This window comes from Bombina bombina, chromosome 2, assembly GCF_027579735.1.
Source record: "Bombina bombina isolate aBomBom1 chromosome 2, aBomBom1.pri, whole genome shotgun sequence".
Taxonomy (NCBI): domain Eukaryota; kingdom Metazoa; phylum Chordata; class Amphibia; order Anura; family Bombinatoridae; genus Bombina; species Bombina bombina.
The window spans coordinates 419,809,733-419,834,786 of NC_069500.1; the positions used below are offsets into that span (position 1 = coordinate 419,809,733).

Genomic DNA, 25,054 nt, shown 5'->3' on the forward strand with positions numbered 1-25,054 from the left:
GATTTAAGGTCAGTACTTCACTCTGTCATCCTAGTTTTCCTTCAATAAATACACTTTTTTTTACTGCATTTTCCCATGCTTTTGGGTTTTCCTGTTTATAACACCTCACTTTTTATTGTCTTTCTGTAATATGATGATCCGTCTGTCATTTATTAAAAAGCATAGTTTTTATATTGCCTGGTATATTGTGGCATTTAGCTGGCATTCATGTGAGTAGGGGAACTGATTGGACAGTTTTAATATGGTATATGATGAGTGGCATAAATGAGGGAAGGGAGTCATGTGGCAGAAAACTGTAATAAGTGGTTGTAAAAGGACCTTAATCTTAATCAAATGTAGTGTATTACTGGCACACAGTTAGTAGGAGCAGGGGGCTACTCCATCTTGTCAAGTACAACTGGCATATAATATTAATAAAACATTTTATTCAACTATTATATATTTAACTCATGTAAAAGTCACGTGGAAGTGTGTATGTGTGTATCTGAGTGTGTGTGTGCTTGTCTGTATATATTTGTGGATTAGCCAGCCTCTTAGTGTGTATTCCTGTGGGTGCTTGTGTATGTGTGAGTAATGATGTATGTGGCTTCTTGTCTGTGCTTTTTGGGTGCCTGGTTTTGTGTATGTTGGTTCCTATGTGTATATGGTACCTGATGGTGCTTGCATGCTATGCGTGTCTGTGGGTGTCTGTGTCTGTGTGAGTCTTCTTGTATATCTGAGTGTATATTTCTGTGTGTGATTCTGTATGTGTCTGTTTATGTGTGTGTCACTGTGTGTGTCTGTATGCGTTAGTGTCTCTGTATGTATGTGAATCTATGTTTGTGAGTGTGTTTCTATGTATGTGTGGGCGGGCCCTGATAAATGGTTTTGTAAGGGGCTGTACAAGGATGTCAGTAGTATGTTAGGACTGTACATGGATGTCAGCAGTTTTCTGGAAATGTACATGATGTCAGCAGTATGCTAGGGCTATACATTGATGTTAGAAAAAATAAATATATATGTTTTTTTTCCATTAAAATTCTGTTTTTATAGCCTTATTTCTATCATTTCTTAGGTGCTTTGCTGCTCTTGTATTTTAACTATTAGATATAGAATTTTATAGTGGGCAGAGTTTTAGTACTTGGGCCACTGAATTGTACTTGCCCCCTGGTTCCAAAATTGCCAGTCATCCCCTGCATTGTTTATGCATTAGTGAGTTACTGGTTTTAACATGTGGTCAGATTGTTTGTAAGGCTTGTTTGTGTGCTTGTAAGTATTTCATCCTGCCTGGGTTAGAATTCAGTCTACACCGAAATCACTATTATTTAAAAAGATAGATAACGCCTTTATTACCCATTTCCCAGCTTTGCACAATTAACATTGTTATATTAATATAATTTATAACCGTTTAATCTCTAAATTTCTGACTGTTTAAGCCACTACAGACAGCCTCTTATCACATGCTTTTTTACAACAAGAGACTGCTAATTTATGTGTGTCATATAGATAACATTGTGCTCTCTCCCGTGGAGTTATGCAGGACACAGCACTAACTACTAAAATGCAAGTCAATAGATAATAAATAAATAGCCCTGAGATAAGGGGACTGTCTGCAGAGGCTTAAATACAAGATATTAGATACTATTCTAATCGTCATTGTGTAACCGGCTAATTTAATCGTAAATTTAAGTTACCTCTATTAGGTTCATATATGTGCTTCTCAGGCCTATCATAGCCACTGCCTCACTAGCCTCTGAGCTCACTGCACGTAACATACATAGCAAAACAAAATAGATAATGTTCAGTAATAAGAAGGCACTCTCTGGATTTAATTGTAATATTAACTTTTTTCAGAGTGCCTTCTGATTACTAGACATTATATATATGGTATCTTTATTTGAAAAAGCATGAATGTGAGCTTAGGAAACGTCCATTGTTGGTTCAGCACTTGGGTAGCCACCAATACAACAAGCACTATCCGGGGTGCTGAACCAAAAATGGGTTAGCTCTAAAGCTTACATTCTTGCTTTTGTGACATCCTCAGGCCTATCATAGCCACTGCCTCACTAGCCTCTGAGCTCACTGCACGTAACATACATAGCAAAACAAAATAGATAATGTTCAGTAATAAGAAGGCACTCTCTGGATTTAATTGTAATATTAACTTTTTTCAGAGTGCCTTCTGATTACTAGACATTATATATATGGTATCTTTATTTGAAAAAGCATGAATGTGAGCTTAGGAAACGTCCATTGTTGGTTCAGAACTTGGGTAGCCACCCATACAACAAGCACTATCCGGGGTGCTGAACCAAAAATGGGTTAGCTCTAAAGCTTACATTCTTGCTTTTGTGACATCCTATGAATTATTGCTTATAACACCACCAGGGAATGGATTTAGACCCCCTATACTGGGTGATCACTATGTAGGCAGCATGTAGGTAAAGATCAAAACAAACATGTTGGCTATGTTTTTCTGTCCAAAGTACGCATACGATTACCTTACATAGAAAGTGTGCAGGCAAAGTGGTCATAAATTTCATCATCGGAATATTAAAATTTACGGACTCAGTCGATTTGCGATTGGTTCAGTAGCTGCATTTACATAAACTCTTCCTCTTTTTATGGATAGTCATTACAGCTCATTCAGGATAATTTGAATGTTAGATTTAAGATATGTAGAAGCTTTGTTTTTACACAAAATAGGTTTTATCAGATTACATATTTAATATTTATTATAAAAAAAGTATTTTAAGTACAAATATACGTTTTGTAACCCCTTAACTAATTATACAGTATATACTATCCACACACAAATAAAAGTTAGGATTAGACATGACTCAGTTTGGGAATATTTGTATGTGATTATATTTATATGACATACTGATGCACATATATTCCTTCCATAAAACTCTGGTATGGGCCTATGTCCTTTGATCCCTGTTCAGGTCATATGTTCCCTTGGCGCTGCCTGTGACCTACCCACACACTTTGGTAGCACTAATCTTTCTGAACGGCAACACAAGGAACATTATGTGACAGTGTCCTGCACTTAATGTACTGAATCTGAATAATTTGATGTTTTTTTTCCATTCTGAGAACATTTAAAAAATTGCTAACAATCTTTTAAAATTTTTCAACAGCATCTGAACACTGCAATTAGCAGTAAAAACAGAAAATACAAGAATACTCAAGGTTAACTACAGTCACAAAATGTAATCCATTTGCTCATTCATCACTACATCTCTCACAAATGGTAGCAACAGTTCAAAATGGTATGCTGCTGTCCAGGCTTCACTATCTACTTCTAGATTGTAAGTTACCACAAGAATAGGGCCCTTAACTACTCCTGTATATATTTGTCAAATTTAGACTCGGCTCATTCAAGTGTTATATCATTGTTTTATTTAAAGGGACAGTCTACACCAGAATTTTTATCGTTTAAAAAGATAGATAATCCCTTTATTACCTATCCCCCAGTTTTGCATAACCAACAAAGTTATATTAATACACTTTTTACCTCTGTGATTACCTTGTATCTAAGCCTCTGCAGACTGCCGTTTATTTCAGTTATTTAGACAGACTTGCATTTTAGCCAATCAGTGCTGCCTCCTAGGTAACTCCACGTGTGTGAGCACAATGTTCTATATGACACACATTAACTTATGCCCTCTAGTGGTGAAAAACTGTGGACATGCATTTAGATAAGAGGCCGCCTTCAAGGTCTAAGAAATTAGCATATAAGCCTACCTAGGTTTAGCTTTCAACTAAGAATACCAAGAGAACAAAGCAAAATTGGTGATAAAAGTAAATTGGAAAGTTGTTTAAAATTACGTGCTCTGAATCATGAAAGTTTTTTGGACTAGACTGTCCCTTTAAACAAATTATACAAGTGGACAGCGCTGCAGAATATGTTGGCACTATATAAATAAAGTATAATAATAACAAACACAACAATAATAATAATCTACTTTATTTCAGATTCAGAACCAAGAAGGTATTTTTTTGAATAGTGAAATTAATTACAGTAATCTCAAGTGAACAAAAGTTTAATGGATCAGAAAGTAGATATCATTATGAAGTGTATTAGTCTGCTCAAAGAAATGAATCCATACACAATAACAACCATTTATTTAAAGTACCAAGTAATTACTTCCAGTATCAACTACACTATTCCAGTGACAAGTAAACACAAACTTAACTGCGGATATATAAGGAAGTCACTTCCTCCTAGGAACAATTACATTACACCAACATTAAGTATTTAGTTTTTTTTACTAAAAGGTACAAACATTTAAAAGTACAACTGAATTTGCTTTCATTGGCAAACAAATACAAATGAACACACAAAAGTAAAGGTTACAGCCACTTACATATAAGCATTTAAAGTGACAGATAGCAGACTTCTAATAATAGTCATTCACTACTGCTAGAAAAAAAAACTCTTAGGGTGTGATGATCTAAACTTCTCCACTCTGGTGAGATGACCTAATACTTCTCTACAGTACCGCCAAATATTATTATTATTGCAAAATAATGTTCAAAAAAGCCTCCAAAGATTTGTCGAGATTTCTCTCCATACCGGGGAGTTTTTGACCATAAGGCCCTTAATGAAAACAGGATAAGAAAACTGTCCCTTTTCTGATTATCTGATCTCATAGAAACAAATGATTTTGGCTTTTTGATGACACATAAGAACCAAATTGCATATTAAGTGCCTTAATTTCCTGGGTGCCTATATTTCCAGTTCATTCTTATTAGGGTTGCACGATTAATCGCGGATGCGATTTTAAACCGCAATTAATTGCTGCGGTTTTAAAACCGCAAGAGTATGCAATTTTTAGCCCTGCCCCATTTGATGCCACCTATGACGTACAGGAGGGCCGCCGACTTGCCTTGTGACATTGAGCCGACTTACCATGGAGCACTGTGGCTGATGTGAGTTACAGGGAGGGGGGCCGACTTAGCGGGGTGCGCTGTGGCTGATGCGGGTTACAGGGAGGGGGGTGCGCTGGGACTTATGTGGGTTGGGGGCTGATGGTAGTTACAGGCGGTGCTTATGATGTTAAAGGGGGTGCTTACTGGGGGTTACAGTGGGAGCTGATGGGACTTATGTAAGTTACAGAGGGGGGCTTATGGGAGTTACAGGGGGTGCCGACGTGAAAATCACACACAAAAATTCCCAGCTCTAATTCTTATAGTAACCTTATGTATATCCCATTGATTTTTTAATGTCTTTACAAGCTTTGGCATTATCACCTATCACTCATTGCCAGAAATATCCCATACAGGTAAACAAACCAAAACTGTCTGCAATAGTTCTTAAAAGGAAACAATGTTGCTCCAATAGAATAAGAAAAATATCCATGGATATTACACCTGACAAAGTGTATTTTCCTTTAAATGTTGTGCCTTTATATTAGTAAGGAAATATAGAATGACTGCAAAAGAGAATTGAAACACATGATCATTAATCCTTTTATACTCAATCAATGAGGCTGTGTACACATTCCATTGACTAATATACTTTGAGAGTTGGTACTATAAGTAGATAATCTTTAGTGTGTTAGGACCACAGGTAGGTAATAAGTGGCTCTGCATAAAGAAAACAAAAACTTTTATTATATGACCAAGTAATCAAAATGGCTGTCATTTATTCCTAGTGACATCAATTCATTGCAGCCAGAGGTATGTTAGTGTTTACTCTCCGCATAGGTTAGCACACCACAATAGCCATTTATTCATACGTATGTAGTCACTCAGCGCTGATGACAGGAACTCGCTCTCAGGTACTATTACACTCAGAGACTGCTGCCCTGAACTCAGCTGTCATTTTACTAATACTGAAGAGATCTCACCTTTTCCAGAGCAGCCGGCCTCTGCACGGCCAAAGAGCGGGCTAAAGACAGCACGGTGTTGAAGTAAAAACCCCGGGAGCCACAGCCGACCCCCCTGGCAGCCATGTTTCTCCCGAAACTCTGAGTTGACGTCACCATTCGGATCCCACCGTCACGTGACCCACCGGGAAGTAAATTCCACGAAACATGGCGGCTTCGCTCGTCACCAAGGTAACTGGTGACAGCTCTTGGATTGTGTAGAATTAACCCAATAACACTGGGCAAAAGTTGCGTATTGACACTCCCACAATATACATTGCTCTCATATTATTTCGGTGCGGGCGGAAGCAGAATAAGTGTTACGTCATGACTTTACTAGATGGGCGGAAGTGCTGTTCAGGTCAGCCAGGAGGAAGGAAGAACGAAGAAGATCATGTGAGTAACGAAGGCTGTTCATTCTCCCTGCTTATTTTGTTCACTACATAACAACGATCTGGGTGACGGTGTGTTATTGGTTATACCACAAACATATTTTCAGAGCAGTCCGGAAAAGGGTGTTTATGTTTCGAGAATGTTCATTGTAATGGTGGAAGGAAGCTTCGAACTAAAACTTACGTTAAATATAAGCTATATATGTTATACAATATTTTATGATGCTGCATTTACATATTGTAGCTTTATATATTTGAATTGTTCATAAAGGGGGTTTGGGATAGTTGTTGAGAATGTGAATACGATATTTAGTCATTGCTTTGGTTATTTAGTTACTGTTTTAGGTTTGTGTACGTTAAATGCTAGATTTAATATGTTTAGGCTCTTGTATGGAACAGCTCGCAGCCAATGTTATATTATCTTGTGTCCCAGTTCGTCAAATAAGGACTGCAGTTTGCATTCACCATGTCCAGGAGTTACAACCCCTTTGACGAAGATGTGGAGGATGACTTCAAGCCAGTGAAGTGGAACAATGGAGGTGATCCTTATGAAGATCCAACAGAGAGAGGAAAGAGGGATGAAAATGACAGGCAGAGGTATCTGCAGCAGGAGGTGATGAGAAAAGCTCAGTCAACAGTAGACAGCAGCAATAGGTGTGTCTCCCTCATCTACGATTCAGAGAAGGTCGGGGTAGAAACAGCAGAGGTGAGAGAGATATATTAGAAATGTTTCAGTTCCTGTGGTACAGTAGTATTTTATGATTCACTTAGGGCTCTATTTATCATTCCAATTCTCCTATATTTTCTCCTAAAAGTTCTCATGAGAAATAATTCTCCTATTTATTATTCAAAAATACTCCTAAAATTGGGCAGGTTCGACTGTAATATTCTCCTACTCTGTTCTAACTCTCCTTGGAGAACATGTTCTCCAAAAAAAGGGTTAAATTAGATCTTTTTAGTCGTATTTCATATAGTTCTCCTAATAATTCTCCTAGTTACAAATTTATCATTTATTTTCTCCTGTGGAGGACTGAAAGTTCTCCTGCAAGTTCCTACCTTAAAGTTCTCCATAGCTACAGTGGAGAACAGCATTAGAAATCTATTCTCTACCAGTTGTAGAAGCAGTTACACACAAAAAAAGGGCTCTACAAGGTGCAAAAATTATCTATAACAAAGCACAATAATAATGGTTATTGGAGCGCAAAAATAATTTATGATGGAGTAAAAAAAAAATATATAATGGAGCACCAAAATAATATATAACAGAGCACAAAAATGATATCTATTGGGGCATAAAAATAAGATATAAAAAAGCGCTAAAATTGAAGCACAAAAACAATGAAAATGTAGATCTATTTCATATATGAAAGTTTGCTGAAGAGGGGCGTTAACAAAGCTACTAGGAAGGCTGTATAAAGATTTCTATTGGTTTATATATGATTGACATGGAGAATAGTTGCTTATTTTTAGTGATAAATAAGGAGAAGATACTAATCCGACTGGAGAAATTTATCATTAGTTCTCCCCAGCTCTCCTCAGCTCTCCCATGGAGAAAAAACTACTTTTTTATGATAAATATGGGCGCACATGTGCTCCTCTCCTAAGGAGAACTGATAGGAGAACAGAAAGGAGAATTCCCCAAATGATTGATAAATTGAGCCCTTAGTGCTATGGTGTTGGTAGTTTATTTCAGTCTTTTTGATAGTTTTATTCAAACTTAGTTGCAAGTTTGAAGTCTTGAAACTATTACTCTATCCAGATATGTTATTCCATTCTGCTATCGTGATTTCAATATTTTGTATCAAAATGCTTTGAATGCTTTTTTTTCTACTTATCATACCTTATTTTCAATGTATAAGGAGTGTTTAAAAAAAATAAAAACAGCATTCATTTACTACTAGCTTTGAATACAATCTATAGTAGCTTTTTCAATTTAAATATGTTTAGTTGCTGTTTTTCATATACCTTTTTCCACATTCCTTTTAGCTAACAGCTGTTTTGACTGAATGTACAAATTATAATCTGCAATATGTAGTTATCAATAGGCATTCATTGTATAATATACTTCATATATATCCACAGAGTAGTATATTTCTACAGCAGACACACATTTGTAGAGAGAATAATTTACTAAAGTCAGCATATTTAGTCTCCAGATGCATGAGAAACAAACATTCCAAGCAAACCTTCAGGGGCTGTTATTAAAACTAGGATGTTATATTAACAGAATCAAAGGTTGATATGTAACTGACATCAGAAAATAGCAACCTAAATTACTTTTTTTTCGAACAGTGATTTCATATAGTCATATTTGACTCTTTGCATTATTTTCTACTTATGTTAAACAAATTAATTGATCATCTCAACCATTATCTATATGGAGCACTCAAATTTCAGAGTACAAAAGTGCCTTGCTAGTGAAATAACACATTTAAAACGTGATTATAAAACAGCAAGATGGGATGCTTTAATTTTTTTTTTATGGAATGAGTTTGGGAGACGTTTTGATGTCTGGTATCAGCAAGGGAATTCACTTAAATTTCTGGATTTTTACAAACACGCAACCTTGCTATGTTGTTAGATGTAAATGTGGGACAAATATAGCTTGATTAAAACTGTGTCGGGGGCATGACTTTGGGCAGCTCCTTGAATGGTGCTGTGTGTGGACTACTGTAAATCTGCTGTTTATCAGTAGATAAGAGTCATCCAGCCTCCAATCCCAAATATTTTACTTCAGTAGTATATGCTGAAGTGATAGATATACATTTATATCAATCTATCTCTGTTAGCTGATCAGGAGCATTGATGCCTACGGCACCCTTATGCAGAGAAGCTTTAAACCCTCCCTCCCACTACGTTTAAAGGGGAAACAGTGCAGTGTCACTGATCACATCACAGCAAATCAATTTTTCATTTCTAATGGAGCTAGAAAGCCTGTTAACATTTGATGGAAAGAAATCCACTATGATCTTCTTTTTACCTGTAAATACCCACTGGGACATCAACATTCTTGCCTTCCATCTGCAAGAGCAATTTGCTCCTTCAGCAACATCCACTTACACCCATAAGTGCTACCAAGGAATCATGGGTGCTGGCGGCTTCCCTGGTATTTAAAAGGCATAGATTTGATGATAACGTTGCAGAAGGGGTAATGGAGGCAAATAGTGGACAGAAAGCCAACGTGACTACTGAGAATATGTTTGCTATGCCTTATAGGAGGTTGGACACCTCATGTACTAGGTATAGGTGATCTAGGAAATTATCTGCTGCGTGTACTCACCTCATTGATGTAGGCAGAATGGGATTTTTATTTTGTAAGAAAATGCATCAAGGGGCCTTGTTACACCTCCATAAAGAAACGCATCAAGCTGATAGAGTGCACACATATGGAGCTGGGTCAGCCTTTCTAACATAATATGGTGGGAGAAGGTTCCCCCTGGCAGGATAGCAGCTCGGTTGCCAGTGTCACTTCATTGGCATGGAGCTCCAGAAAACTGAGGAACTGTGCCTATTTTTAATAAAAGCCTGTCTGTAGTGGAGTCATAGTTAAATAACTTACTTGCTCTCAGTTAGTTGTGATAACTTTTACTGAGGACCGGAGAGTTCTTCATATTATGCATCTTTAGATGATGTGTGTGTGTGTGTATATATATATATATATATATATATATATATATATATATATATATATATATATATATATATGTTTGCCACAGTGTTCTGCTAGCCGGGACATGAGGAAGTAGCCAGGTGGGGACAGTGTAATATTTTTTAATATTATATCATTTTAATGCTATCCAAAGTATAAAAAAACATTTTTAACATTAGCTAATTTTAGCTCAGTAGTGGCTTCTGGGGAGAGCACTGTATGTATGTGTGCGTGTATATATATATATATATATATATATATATATATATATATATATATATATAACTTCTCAAAAGAAGAGGCACTCACAGGTCTTAATAAGCATAACGTTTTTATTAGTTCATAGGTTCAGTCAACGTTTCGGTCCTCGTAGGGACCTTTGTCAAGACTGTTCTCAGTAATCCTCTGAGTTAAGCGGTCAGCGGAGAGATATATATATATTTATTATTAGTTATTTGTAGAGCGCCAACAGATTCTGCAGCGTGTGTGTATATATATATATATATATATATATATATATATATATATATATATATATATCTTTATTTAAAGAAATAAAATACTAAGAAACAAATAAATATATATCAAATAATTTTTTTGCAACAGTATACAATAGAAAGTTTGAGAGATGGGACTACTGTTATGAAATAACTAAAATGTTCAATCTAGTGGACACTGTGCGACAGACATGCCATGGCTATATTAAAAATGTAGTCGATAACTTCTCTCCTAATCAAAAAGAAGAAGAGAAAACGCCAAGGCCATTGAAAATCACCACGTGTCTGCAAGAATAACAATCGCAAAACATAGTATCAAAAAGAATAACAAAACTCCAGCTGAAAATAAAACACAAAAAAATAGTGCTATGAGAGTGTTAAATACAATAAACAAATTGATTATTAAGATCCAAAATAAAATGCCTACATACATAAGTTCAGAGGTCTACTACTACCAGCTTTTATATCTATTAGAAAGCCTAGCAATTAGGGCAAAACTTTCATATAAACATCATATCCTAGTATAAGTCTAAAGTATCTGTGACTAAATAATGATATCTTTCAAGCTTTACATTTTGTTGAAATTCTAATAACCACATATTTAAAGATGGAAATTCTATCTTTCTACACAAGAGTGGTATCGATTGCTTGGTGCTATTCACCATCAATTGGAAGAGTCTTTTATGGAGCTTTATTTTAAGATTAGGAGTTTAGGTAAAAATGAAAAATAAGGGATCTAATTGTACACTGCTTTCGAGGGCAGTATTTATAAATTACAAGATTGATTTCCAAAATGTTTGAATTCTAGGACAGGACCACCAAAAATGATACATGGTACATTCATCAAGGCAAAGTCGCTATCAGTGATTTGAAAACTCCTGGAAAAAGATACTTAAAGTGAATGTAAATTTTGATGATAAAGTGCCCAGTTTTTAAAAATTTGATTTAAAAACAGGGGCACTTTAATTCATCAAAATTTACATTTCACTCGTGATGTAAAAATACTTGCCTTTTAATCTTGACAGCAGCTCCAGCTTCCCCCAGTCGTCGCAAGCCTCTTCCTACGTCAGAAATTACGGATCTGTCTGATTCAACGCCGTGATTGGAGGAAGCCGGATTGCTAATTTTAGACCCAGGAAGAGGCTTTGCGACGGGCGGAGGAAGCGATGCAGCGGCTGTCAAGATTAAAAGGTAATTATTTTCACAACACAAGTGAAATGTAAATTTTGATGAATTAAAGTGCCCCTGTTTTTAATTGAATTTTTAAAAAACGAGCACTTTATCATCAAAATTTACATTCACTTTAAGTTTCTGTGGTGTTAACATCTGAAACTAACTTAACAAAGGGCACACAGCTATAAAACATAGCTTTTATTGGAATCCATAGAAAATTAAAACAAAGTTCATAAAAGATGCGTGAAGTCAAGGAGTCTGCTTACCTGTTTCGGTAACAACTGTAATCATAGCATAACTAATTCTAACCATATTTAAAACCGTAAAAGTAAAATTATTGGTCAATTCCTTAGCCAATAAACTTGACTGACTGCATATGACGTCACTGTATGAAAGACACTTAAAGAAATATACACACATGTAGCATATGCATGAATATGACATGTAATATGTGATATAAAAATAAGAAATATATGGGCAATCAGAGCATGCAATATGATAACAAAATAATGATAATAATACATAAACAAATAATAATAAACTAATATTGATAATAATACATGCTTACAAATGTTTACTAAAAAAAAAATTTTTAAGTCCATGAGGTACCCTGGTCTTTAATCTTAAAATCCAAAACATTTCCCTAAAAAAAATGTAACTTTTTTTTATTTTATTTATTTCGCCCACATCTATGGCTAAATATCCTCTCAATAGCACACCATGCAACAATATCTGTTTTATTATGTTATTTGAACAAAATGCTGTACGTACTCTGATACTAGATATATGATCTCTAATTCTAGAATGTATATCACAGGTGGTAAGTCTTGCATATTGTGCACGTGAGGACATATATTACGAAAAGTGGAGGCACAATTTAAACTTAAATAAGAAATGTCTCCCCATTTGTTGTGGAGGAAATGCTGTTGCCCTCAGTGACTGTTTCACAGGCTTTACATTGGCTGCCTTTACACTGTAGCCAAGAACTTTGACTTGCTTTATCACACAATTGTGAAGGAGATAATACAATGTTTCCAATGCTCTTATTTTGTCTATATGAGCAATGTATTCCATCTTGTGTCATGTTAACCAGCTTATCATCCGCCGCTAAAATGCAAAAATGCTTACGTATAATTTTACAGAGGTCATAGTATTGTTTATTAAAATTTGTTACAAAAGTTACCCCTTCATTTGTATGTGAACCCTTATGTCTCCTACTATCTTGCAGAAGTTCTGATCTGTCAATTCTATCTACCTCTTTTTTTTTTGCCTTAGCAATAATTGATTAAGAGAAAACTTGTTCCCTCAATCTCATACTCAATAGATGTTTTCTTGTTATAGTCCAACACATCTGAACAACTCCTTCTCATGCGTCTAAATTGTCCCTTTGCTATTGCAAAGATAACATGGGTAGGATGGCCACTGCTTGCATGTAATATTGTATTCCTTGAGATTTGCTTTTCTATACACATCAGTTGTTTATAGATCCATTCAAGTTCCTACATAGAGTAACATCCAAAAATGTATAAATGTATCATCACTGGTATATAGGAAGTTCAAGTTCAAATCATTGTCATTAAGCCACAAAATAAACTGATCAATTTCAGTAATAGTCCTATGCCATATCAAAATCAAATCATCTATAAAGCGTTTATAGAAGGATATCTTGTTTCTGAAGGAATTAAAATCTCCAAAGATTTAGGACTGCTCCCACCAACCCAAAAATAGGTTGGTGTATGATGGGGCCACCTAAGGAAATAAAAATTACCTCCAAATTCAAAAAAAATTGTGAGTAAGCAATAGTTCAATCGCCCTACTAACAAAATCCGGAAACTAAACTGTGTAAGAGGTCTCTCTATCCAAAAAGTGTTAAATGAATACAGTTATGCCTGTAAAAACTTAGAGTAATAGTAATATATAACTAGATTCAAATAAGACTGATATTGAAGCATAACACATAGTATAAGTTAAAGTACTGGCTGGAGACCAGAGAGTTTACATAATATACTTCAAAATATTGGCTGGGAAATCTATAAAGTTTAATAGAAGTCATTTTGGGCTTATTAACTCCCTCTCAGTCCCACTTAGCATAAAGTGTTATAAAGTTTAAGAAGAGCGTTGTCCTTGGTCTAAACAAGAGTATTATGTTCAGAAGGCCACCAGCAAAATATTGCAGGCAGTAAACTGATTGTAAGATTTAAATTGTAAGTGTGGAGCGCTTTACTGGCAGCTGGAGAAAGCTATGTTCCTGAAGATTCAATATTTATATACAGTATTTTTAGGATCCGTGAGGAGTATCATGTTACTTCAATAAGGTGATCAATTAACATATCTAAATTATACAAGTGCTATTAAGCACTCTACCTAGCATTAGTAAAAAAATAAAATTACAAGTATATAAATCCACCTACTGAGCTGTTAATGAAGCAAATAATAAAACCTCTACAATTAAAGTTGAACTAACTGCTATACTTTAAATAACTATACAAAGCCTAACAAGACTAATGAACCCAGCATTAATTTACTATCTAATATACCCAATACCAAACTATTTAGGTAAAATAAAATAGGTAAAATGCCCCAAAGATATTAAGAGGTGACAAGGGTAGCAGATTTAGATTATTGACCCAATGGCATTGAGAGTGTTAAGAGACACAAACAACGTGCAAGCCAGCAAGAAGATGACTATCCAGAGCACTTTGTACATGGAGCAATAAAGCAAGTTGAATTACTCAACCTACACCATCTTGCTGGGGTATGCGTATCATGAGCCATATTTGCTGGCCCAAGGTAGAGTCACCAAATGTATACTTGCCGTTTCACAAATGTTGCCTCCATTGTTTTTTCTTCCTTTCTGTTGAGCAAAAAATGTAAGACATCAAGCTACTGCGGATTCTCCAATTAGCAAAAGATGTCAGTCCAGAGCATATACAAGCATGACAATATATGTAGGAAGCTGCCTGTTCCCCCAATGTCCCGCTATCAATTCATATCCGTTACAGTTCTGATACCAGGAGGGATTTTGAGGCTTTCCCTTGGAGCTTAATATAAGTCGCATGACAACGGGGACAACATATACATAAATTAAAAGTCAGGTGTACTCTTAATAGTGCTGGGGTTCCGTCCACCAACCACTTGAATGTGAAGATTACTTATGTTTATTTATTAGCTGCCTGTATAGCTATCAGGCTAAATGCAAATTCTGGATTAATGCAGTACATCTGAAATAGTAAATGTGACACACGTAGAGATTTTTAATGCCTACGAGGTACCATAGTTTGTACAGTGTGGAAGAAGATCAAGGAGAGGAGATAAAATGCAAGGTATAAAGTAGCGGTAGTTTCAAGTAGTCTGAACTTTAATGTACATTTACTTTTCCCTTGAGTTTCTCTTTTGTGTTTTGAAGCACATCAGACATACTACTGTAGTAAATGTATAGTAACTTCCCTTTGAATTGTTGTGAAGAATAAGATTTTTAGTTGGATGGATTTGCATATCCTTTGAGATTTTATATATATATATATATATATATATATATATATATATTAATTATATAATATATTATGGATCCAAAAGATGCACTCGCCGTAATGTGAAAAAATATATTTATTTCAAATGAGTGAACGTTTTCGGGGAGTGACCCCCATCCTCAAACTCTTGTGAGAATAAAAAGTGAAGAGTGTGACTTACCAAGACGAGTGTTTATAGGAAATAGTGAAGGAGTTGGAAAAACGCCACAGGCCTGCAAGCCACGGCGCCCGAGGCATACCTGGAAGTGGGACCCATGACGTCATCGCGTAAACGCCGCCGGCGGAAAAAACGCCCCTGTGTGTCAAGACAGAAGGATGAAGTGGAGTGCGCAAGTGCGATCTCAATATATTATGAACTGATAGAGATAGTGTACCATTCTATACATGTGAATAAGTATTTTGGCAATAAGAGACAATGCACCACGTGCCGCCGTCATTTACGTGATGACGTCATGGGTCCCACTTCCGGGTATGGCTCGGGCGCCGTAGAGTTTTTCCAACTCCTACACTATTTCCTATAAACACTCGTCTTGGTTCACTTTTTATTCTCACAAGAGTCTGAGGATGGGGGTCACTCCCCGAAAACGTTCACTCATTTGAATTAAATATATTTTTTCACATTACGGCGAGTGCATCTTTTGGATCCATAATTCTAAATATTTCTAGATGGCACCCGCAGTTGATTGAGGAACAGTGAGTGCTAAATTCTGGAAAGTAAACCTAGATAGGCTGATAGGAACTTAAGAGTGTACATGTGTCATTAGCATTCTATGGCAGCAGTGTTTGCAGCTATGTATTAAATTGCTATAAACGTTGTTGCAAACACTGCTGCCAAATAGCAAGCAAAAAAATGTTCACTCCTGAACTCACCTAGGATTACTGTTTAACAAACGATACCAAGAAAAATAACACACAACAAATTGATAATATAAGTACATTGGAAAGTTCATAAAAATGTCATGCACTATCCAATCTAAATGTTATTTTGACTTTACTGTCCTGTCACGTTTGTTCTTCTGTAGTGATACCAATGCACTGATATTAAGTGCATTTTATTCTTATTTTGCAACAATGCTTTGGTTAAAACTTACTACTGTGGATACAGCTGTAAATCACATATACCTTTTTTATACTATGCTGTCTTGAAGTCCTGCAAGTAACATCTTTTAGCATCTTTAAAAAAAAAAATTTAGATCGGTACCCGCATTCTCTTTATAATATCTACTTTTAGGTGTAACAAAAATGACTTTAATGTTTTAATTTGTAATTTAAAGGGACGTAAAACCCCATATTTTAAACACACTGTTACACGATATAATGGAGTACTTTTTTTCTCCCTCTAGGAGCTAATAAGGCAGGGGGAGGCTCTAAAGCGTACAGAGAAAATGGTTGATAAGATGGAGCAAGATTTGAAGACCAGTCAGCGGCACATTAACAGTATAAAGAGCATGTTCAGTGGATTCACAAACTATTTCAAGGCTAAACCCGCTGAGACTCCTCCACCAAATGAAGCCTATGAGTACAAAGCAAGCAACAAGTAAGCAAATCCTTAGTTATACAAGCATACAATCCATATGCATGTGGTTGATGATTGGCACAGCACAAGACCTGTTGCTCTCTAGGGCTCTGATGGTCCAAAACTTGCCGGCATGGAGAGAAATCCTGCAAGGTCTTTGTGATTTTTTTTTTTTTGTAGACTTTATAATGCCGGAGTATCTTTCACATCCTGCATAGTGAGATACAGTCCTCCAGCTAAATTTTGCATTTCTAAAATTCTTAGAGGGAGCTTCCCATACTGAATAGATTTCTTAGTAGACTTCGCCTGAGCGGAGAGCTTAAAGGGGCATGCCACCCACATTTTTTCTTTTATGATTTAGAAAGATAATGCAATTTTAAACATCTTTCTAATTTACTATTATCTAATTTGTTTTTTTCTCTTTATATTCTTTGATGATAAGCATATCTAGATATGCTCACTAGCTGCTGATTGGTTGCTGCACATAGAAGCCTCGTGTGATTGGCTCACCATGTGCATTGCTTTTTCTTCAACTAAGGATATTTAAAAAATGAAGCAAAATAAATAATGGAAGTAAATTGTAATGTTGTTTAAATTTTTATTCTCTATCTGAATCATGAAAGAAAGATTTTGGGGTTAGTGGCCCTTTAAGATCATTAGGCCCTATGTCTTAGTATCTCAGGCTCTCCCTAGGTGAATTAAATGTCATTTGGTGAAGAATATTCTATTTATTTGCCACTTGGTCTGGTCTGACTTTGTTGATAAAACAAACAAAAAAAAATGAGTTTTTGAATTTGTCTGTTGTCTTTCATCAAGTCTGTGCTCAAAGAGGGTGTTACATTCAGGGATTTCAGTAGGTGATGCTCAAGTACCAGAGTCCAATATAACTGTTATAAGAGCTGTGGTCCTTTTTGAATTATTTTGCTTTTTAATAATGATATGATTACCAGGCTTCAGGAAGCCATGTCTACCAGTAAAGAACAAGAGGGGAACTATGAAGCCACTCATCCGAATTTAGTCAGGAGGGAGACTGCAGGTGAGTACAAATGAGACCTTTAATAGTAAAATGTGAGTTAAAGGGACATTGGAATCCACATGGATGCATTTCAGTTTTTAATAGAAGCATTTTTGTAATATACGTGTACTAGTAAAAATACTTCTAATAAAAGCTATAGCCGTTTTAAATGTGTATTTAAGTATGCACCGTGCACCAGCATTTTAAACACAGCATTTGCTCAGAGAGCCTAAGGTGCTTGTACCATCTGGTACTGACTCAATTTGTTAATTTCTGACATGATACAAGCCCGAACTATGGTCTGAGCAGCTGCAGTATTTAAAATGTTGGTGCACTAAAAATATCTAGCTATGCTTCACATGCACGTGCAGAGAAAAATGTTCACTTAAACAGTGATAGCTTTTACTAGAAGCATTTTTGCTACTACATGTATATTACAAATATGTTTCTATTAAAAGATGGAATTCATCTATGTGCATTTAAATTTTGACTGGAATGTCACTTTAATTGTAAGAGATGTTAAACATTGAATAAAGGCATGCTCAGCCTGAAATTAATATGCAGATATATTTTTGTAAAATATTGTTAGTTATTTACATATTGAAGAAATAAGTGTTTGTTTTAGTACTTTAGGTTGGTGTTACAATGTTAGTTTGTTTTTATCTCTCTTTTTTGCTGAGGACAATTAGGGACAGTTATTAAACAGGCAATGAAGGATCAAAACACTGTGCAAACAATGGGGGGGGGACGCAATCAGATAATTTATCATTATCAGATTCCGCACCTTCATTGTTTTGTTTCCTGATTTATAGCTATCCCTTATTTTCCTCAGCAACAAAGATAGATGAGAGGAAACCTAGGTTCCAACATGGTGGCACCCATTAAGATATAGAAAACATATTGTAATTGGAAACCCACAATTTTCAGACTTAAATTACTGGAAAAAGGGACAAAATAAATAATGCTATTATATTGCAAACCATTTTTACTAGACATAGTTTATTACATTTTCATATTGTTTAATGTCCCTTTAAAGTAGAGAGTATAGCTTCACCATTACAAAGGTGATTATTTATTTATGTTTTATTATATAAACAGAACTGAGCACTAAAACAGGAGCCTCTAGCTCTGGATACCAACAAAAGAACCAGGCACTCAGAAACTACCATCAAAAAATAGACAACAATTTAGGTGAGCATTTTTTTTTTTTTATCTCAGGTATTGCATTATGTTACTTGGTTGAATGTCCTGACGCAATTGCAAACTAAATCTCACAATAGTATTGCAAAAGGGAAGGGAACAGACACATGAATACGCAGTATAATCATAACTGTTATGAATGTACTGCAATAACATAAATCGGTATTTAGCTTATAAAGCAAGGCAGTGATTTAAAGGGCCAGTAAACCTAGAAAATGTTATATAATTCTGCACATAGTGCAGAATTATATAACATTATATTAGTGCTAGCTTTATGTAACATAATATTGCCGGTGAAATTTTTATAAAAAAATAGGGGTTTTTCAGACCCGCCCTCTGTGCTCTACTGAGCGGGTCTGGTTTTCCCTCTGAGCTCATCTGGGCAGCTGTCTAGTCACAGCCCGGCCCGATCACGCCATTACACTCAATGCAGCTCGCTACTTCTCTGTCTGATAGCGGGAGCGAGCTGCATTGAGTGTAATGGCGCGATCAGGCTGGGCTGTGACTAGACAGCTGCCAAGATGCGCTCAGAGGGAAAACCAGACCCGCTCAGTAGAGCGCAGAGGGCAGGTCTGAAAAACCCTTTTTTTTTTTTTTTTTTTTTTTTAACTAAAAATTTCACCGGCAATATTATGTTACATAAAGCTAGCACTAATATAATGTTATATAATTCTGCACTAGGTTTACTGCCGCTTTAACTATAAACACTTTACTTATCTTTGGGTTTCGAATAAGGTATGAATATCAGCATAGAATGTTGCACAGGCAGAGGAGTGCAGTTACATTCAGACTCATCATTTAGTGGGACTCGCAGCAGATTTCACTGCTGCTAATATTCTCATAACAACCTTATATTCTCACACTATTGCAGTAGCCCAATCTCCTTTGGAATGTGACATGCCACTCTTTCTAGATCATAACACTGCTTGAGAAGAGAACAACAGAGTGAAATTCCAAAGTAACATTTCTTAAAGGCATATATGCGTGTGATTTAATGTGATATATACTGTATGTGTCTAAAAAGAAATATAAACTGCTAATAAATTAACTCTTTGATTCATTATTTGTGATAGAATCAACAGGTGGAAGTGTAAGGGATGGGAAACTTCATGATTCCATGCACAAATAATGAATCAAACATTTAGGGCCACATTATAAGTGGAGAAAAAAATATTGCTTCATGAAAGCGATATTTGTGCTCCACTTTGTCATATCACTGCACGCAAATAAAAAAAAAATTCTTTCACGGCTCAAATAGAACATACAATTTTAAACAACTTTCCAATGTTCTTCTATTATCAAATTGTCTTCATTTTTGTGTTACCTTCATGCTTTTCAACAAAGTTCTGAAGTGCTCACGTGTCTGTAGCGCTATGTGGCGGCAGTTTTGCATGCTACCTATCTAGATAGCTCTTCAAAAAAGAAAAATAGAGGTAAATTGGAAACTTTTTATTTTTTTATTAAATTTTATGAATCATGAAAGAAAAAATGGGATTTTTGTGTCCCTTTATTTAGCATGTATGTTCCAAAATGAATTCAAACAGGAGCTATCAAAATGATCTAACTATGCTATTATTAAGTGAAGGAGTTTGAAAGAAAAAGCACGTTATGCCGCCTTGGTTGCAGACAGCATCTTATGCTTAAAGGGACAGTCTAGTCATAATTAAACTTCCATGATTCAGATAGGGCATGCCATTTTAAACAACTTTCTAATTTACTTGTATCATCAAATTTGCTTTGTTCTCTTGGTATTCTTTGTTGAAAGCTAAACTTCGGTGGACTCAGATGCTAATTTCGAAACCCTTTAAGGCCGACTCTTAGTGCATTTTGACAGTTTTTCGCAGCTAGAGAGCGCTAGTTCATGTGTGCCATATAGATAGAATTGTGCTCACGCCAGTGGAGTTACCTAGGAGTCAACACTGATTTTCTAAAATGCAAGTCTGTCAAAAGAACTGAAATAAGGGTGCAGTATGCAAAGGTTTTTATTTCAAATAAAGATACCAAGAGAACGAAAAAAAATATATAATCGTAGTAAATTAGGAAGTTGCTTAAAATTGCATTCTCAATCTGAATCATGAAAGAAAAAATGTAGGTTTCATATCCCTTTAATATAACTGTTGGTTATGCAAAACTGGGAAATGGCTAATAAAGGGTAATCTATCTTTTTAAACAATAACAATTCTGGAGTAGACTATCCCTTTAAGCAGAAAAAATGAAGGATAAAGAGAATACTACAAAGGGCTATGCAGCGTACTAGTGCACATATCCGTATCAATTGTGTATGTTTTTAGTAACAATAAATATTGAGTGAATAATCAGGTATCTAATACTCTACATCCAAGTGGGGATGATAACAATTAACCTTCAGAAGTTACATTTACATCATGAAAAGAGAGCATAGGTTTAGTGCCGAGAATATTGTTGGAGCAGATTTATACTGTAGGCATTAGTAGCTTTATCAAGACATATGAGTAAAAACATTAACAATTTATTAGGGATACAACTCATAATGTCCCTGGTGGGGCATAATCCTTTAGTTATTATAATATAATAAGATAAAAAAAATGTTAAATATGTAAAACAGGAAAAAACACTCCTTAGTCATAATAAGCATAGCATATACAGTATAAGCTCCTTACCTTATCAGAGATTTAAAAAATTACAAGTATAACATTGGAAGACAAACAATGAATCTGGAAACTACATTAAAGCCTATTACTACTGTATAATCTTAACAGTATGAGCTTTCAACTGAGCATCGAAATATCTGTGAAAACTTGTAATGGGAGAAAAGGAAGTCCCATAATATCACTGATGATAGTCAGACATTTGCCTAGAGCAACAAGCCATATGATTAACAGTGTAAATAGTGTAGTGCAATCAACTCTAAGGAGCTGTCTAAAACAAAGAGCCGTAAAGCTGCAGTAGACATCTCTGAGCAGCCTGCTGGTAATTAGCTACGTATTAACCCACTCCAGACCTGCATAGACTGGGAGCATAGTGGAGAAGAATCAAATCACAAGAAAAAATAGCCTTCAAACTGAGGTGATTGGGCAAATTATGTGAAAGCTGACCTGACCCTTGTTTAAAGGGACAGTATACACTAATTTTCCTATAACTGCATGTAATAGATACTACTATAAAGAATAAGATGCACAGATACTGATATACAAATCCAGTATAAAACTGTTTAAAAACTTACTTAGAAGCTCTCAGTTTAGCTCTGTTGAAAAGGTAGCTGGAAAGCCCACTGCAAGTGGGAAATAAGACCCTCCCCCTTCTTTTGCATATGAAAAGACCCTTTACACAAACAGGAGCAAGCTGGAGTAGGTATATGACGGTATTCTCATAAAACTTTGGGGCTATATAAATAAACAAACTTTATGGGCTATATAAATAGATCATCTTCAAAACATTTATGCAAAGAAAAAATGAGTGTATAATGTCCCTTTAAGAGGTTGGATAGAGTTCCCTCATTTGCTTCACCCCAGGACATTTGCAAAGGAATTATCTCCATCTATGGATATGAGCAAACCAGATGAGAGAGATTCTCCTCTGCAGCTGGGCACTCAGCTCTGGTCTCTTCAAAGACAGCATCTGCAGGTATGAATAGATCACATTGTTCTTGCTAATCAGAAATGCTCCGCATGCTCTGTGGGGACCACACGGCAGCTTCCAGCACTCTACTTGACTCAAGCTCTCTATAGTTGTCCTCCAAAAGCTTAGATAATCTTAGCTTCCCATCTATCCAGGGATTCCATGTTAAAAACAGACTGTTCTGAGCTCAAGTCAAACAGTCTATGGTGTAAGTATTAGAACTTGTGTTGGTGAAAAGAGAATAGTCTGTGACATTAATGCCCAGCTTGCTTGCTGTGGGGGTGCTGAAGGCTCATATGTGGCCACCGCCTGAGGCCTCAGCGGTCCAGATCAGAGTTCTGCAATCATTAATACACTAGTTTATATATCAAATTAATCTTCATAACATGTAACAGCTAAATTTAGTATTGCTATTCCTGGATGGGCTGGTGTTTCAGAGATAATCGGCGGATTTTCCACTGCCTAGACACGCCCCCTCCATGAGAACACTTTTTGCTAAACTATCACTACATGAAATAATATAATTTACATAACTTTAGACACACCTGCTAAACTGTACTTTAATTATTAGAAATGCTGAGAGGGCTGCAGGAGAGTTTTGGGCAACATCCTAGAAAGAAGTCTCTGACATTAGAACCTGTGAAATTTGCTGCATGTGTCTCACTGAATGATACTGTTGAATGTTGCTGCACTCCTGCCTGTACACCATTGTATGCTGATAGTAATGCCTTACTCGAAACCTGAAGATAAGTAAAGCTTTTATAGTTTAATCCATGCCTTGCTTTATAAGATGATTACTGATTTATGTTATTGCAATAAGTTCATAATAAACACCGTTATTATAATGCATTTCTTGTGTGTCCATTTCCTTCCCTTTTTCAGTACTATTGTGAGACCTTGTTTGCAATTTTCCCCAGCGCCAGGGCAAAACAAAGGGCTTCTGTGGTACTTAGCTGGTCATGTATCTACCATCTCTTTCAGATGATATGTCCACGGGATTGGGCCGTCTCAAGAGCCTCGCACTTGGTTTGCAGACTGAGATTGATGACCAAGATGATGTTATTGGGCGTCTATCAGGGAAGGTGGATAATCTAGACTTGAACATCAAGACCACAGATCAGCGAATCCGGAAAGAGTTGTGATCTCCTTCCACATTTTTATACAGTCCATGATCATATGTTCAAGCAGTTTTTATACACATAAAGTGCTATAATGTCTGCATACTTCATAAAAACTCTCATCGCTATATAGTAATTTAATATTCCATATTTTTTTTAGCATAAGGGATGACCTGCAGTATTAAATAATATGTACCACTGAGTGTCAGATCAAATAGCATTATAGTGAGTGTGCAAATGAATTAATTAGATCATGTAACATTTGTGTTCTTGTTCACTGTATGTTTAACCTCCAGTCATTTCTTGCCCTGGAGCTTCAGTGAGATGCAACTAGAGCTTTAAAAGGATCTTCAGATTTCTATTATTCCTGTACTGAGCAGCAGATCATTTTGTTTTTTTTTTTTTCCAAGCTGGTTGAATATGTTATTACACATGTTTAAGTTTTCAATCGACTACAATAGAGACACTCAGTAAAAAAAATATGTAGCAATTAAGTTTGACTGTGTGTCTACATTTCTGACACATTGTGCAAATAAAATCCTAGTATATAGACTTGAAAGTAGACTGCCAGGCTACACGTGACAGCCAAAGCATTTTTTTTCTTTATATAGATGGCATATTAAATCATCTTGCAAGACCACTATCGGTTGGAAAGCATGTTTAGGTAGGGTCAGAAGCAGCAATACACTGCTGGGAGCTAGCTGGTGATTGGTGGCTACACACATGTCTCTTGTCATTGGCTCAGTGCACTGCTGCTTTGTACCTGACCTTTACCTGTACTTTGAAGGGGTTAAACACAGAGTATTTTATTTATTGCTCTGTTGCATGTATATAACACATTTTATGTTACTTTAATGATTAACATCAATAACCAGGCATTTCTGAACAATGTCTCATCTTAAACATGACTGAAGTCATTTAAAGATAGACACACTAAATGTTACCTAATGTAATGATATAAATTATTCTGCATATATAGATAGAGCCTTAGAAAGTTGTATTTACTGTGAAATCAGTTTAGTCTGACATATACATAAGCTAATAATAAAGCTATGCTGCTGAGGTGCTGCACACCAATGTGGCCTGTACACACTGCTTGGTAACCAACTCTTACTTACGTTGTATACATTTTAATGAACTTGCTGCAGTGTGCTATATACCAGACATCTTTTTTTCAGGGGTTTTTTTTTGGTTTAGATTCTGACATTTTGAACATTAGTTTTAAGCCTTTTCTTTCATTGTGCCATTGTAGGAGTTTAATAAATGATTACATTTAGCTTGTGTTATCCTTTAATAAAGACAGTGTCTGTATTTTTAAACACACAAGAAAATAGTAACTAGATTAGAGCTGTAAAACAATTTGTAAAACCATCAACGTACAAGCCTCCCACATGCTAATACCTACATCTGTTTTAAAAGCCTTTATACAAATATAAGACCTTTTTTCTGTGATTGTAATAATCTCTGACCCTAATCATGTTAAAGGGACATTATTTAGTATGGAGCATTCTG

The 25,054-nt window shown here is 35.8% G+C and overlaps 2 protein-coding genes across 3 annotated transcripts in view; one reads left to right on the forward strand and one right to left on the reverse strand.

Annotated features, from left to right (window-relative positions):
* PI4KA (phosphatidylinositol 4-kinase alpha) overlaps window positions 1-6,113 on the reverse strand; it is a 442,522-nt gene extending 436,409 nt beyond the window's left edge. The window contains 1 exon segment of the mRNA XM_053701959.1: window positions 5,838-6,113. Within this exon segment, the coding sequence (XP_053557934.1) occupies window positions 5,838-5,975 (138 nt within the window). The 5' untranslated portion in view covers window positions 5,976-6,113.
* A 21-nt stretch (window positions 6,114-6,134) lies between these two features.
* On the forward strand, window positions 6,135-24,818 carry SNAP29 (synaptosome associated protein 29). Of its 2 annotated transcripts, none has more exons than XM_053701957.1 (6): window positions 6,135-6,251; window positions 6,681-6,953; window positions 16,440-16,633; window positions 17,563-17,648; window positions 18,726-18,818; window positions 23,406-24,818. In XM_053701957.1, exons 2-6 carry the CDS (start codon window positions 6,714-6,716, stop codon window positions 23,564-23,566), a joined length of 774 nt encoding a protein of 257 aa, XP_053557932.1. In that variant the 5' UTR covers window positions 6,135-6,251; window positions 6,681-6,713; the 3' UTR covers window positions 23,567-24,818. The 2 variants fall into 2 exon arrangements, with proteins under 2 accessions (XP_053557932.1, XP_053557933.1); XM_053701958.1 differs by having other exon boundaries at window positions 6,243-6,319.
* Window positions 24,819-25,054: the final 236 nt, after the last annotated feature.

What these genes read in the sequence shown, in the direction of transcription:
- SNAP29 (XM_053701957.1), top strand. Translation starts at nt 6,714, where the DNA reads ATGTCCAGGAGTTACAACCCCTTTGACGAAGATGTGGAGGATGACTTC. An exon ending in TCGGGGTAGAAACAGCAGAG is followed by an intron (nt 6,954 to 16,439) that starts GTGAGAGAGATA and finishes TTCTCCCTCTAG; the next exon opens with GAGCTAATAAGGCAGGGGGA. An exon ending in AAAAATAGACAACAATTTAG is followed by an intron (nt 18,819 to 23,405) that starts GTGAGCATTTTT and finishes CATCTCTTTCAG; the next exon opens with ATGATATGTCCACGGGATTG.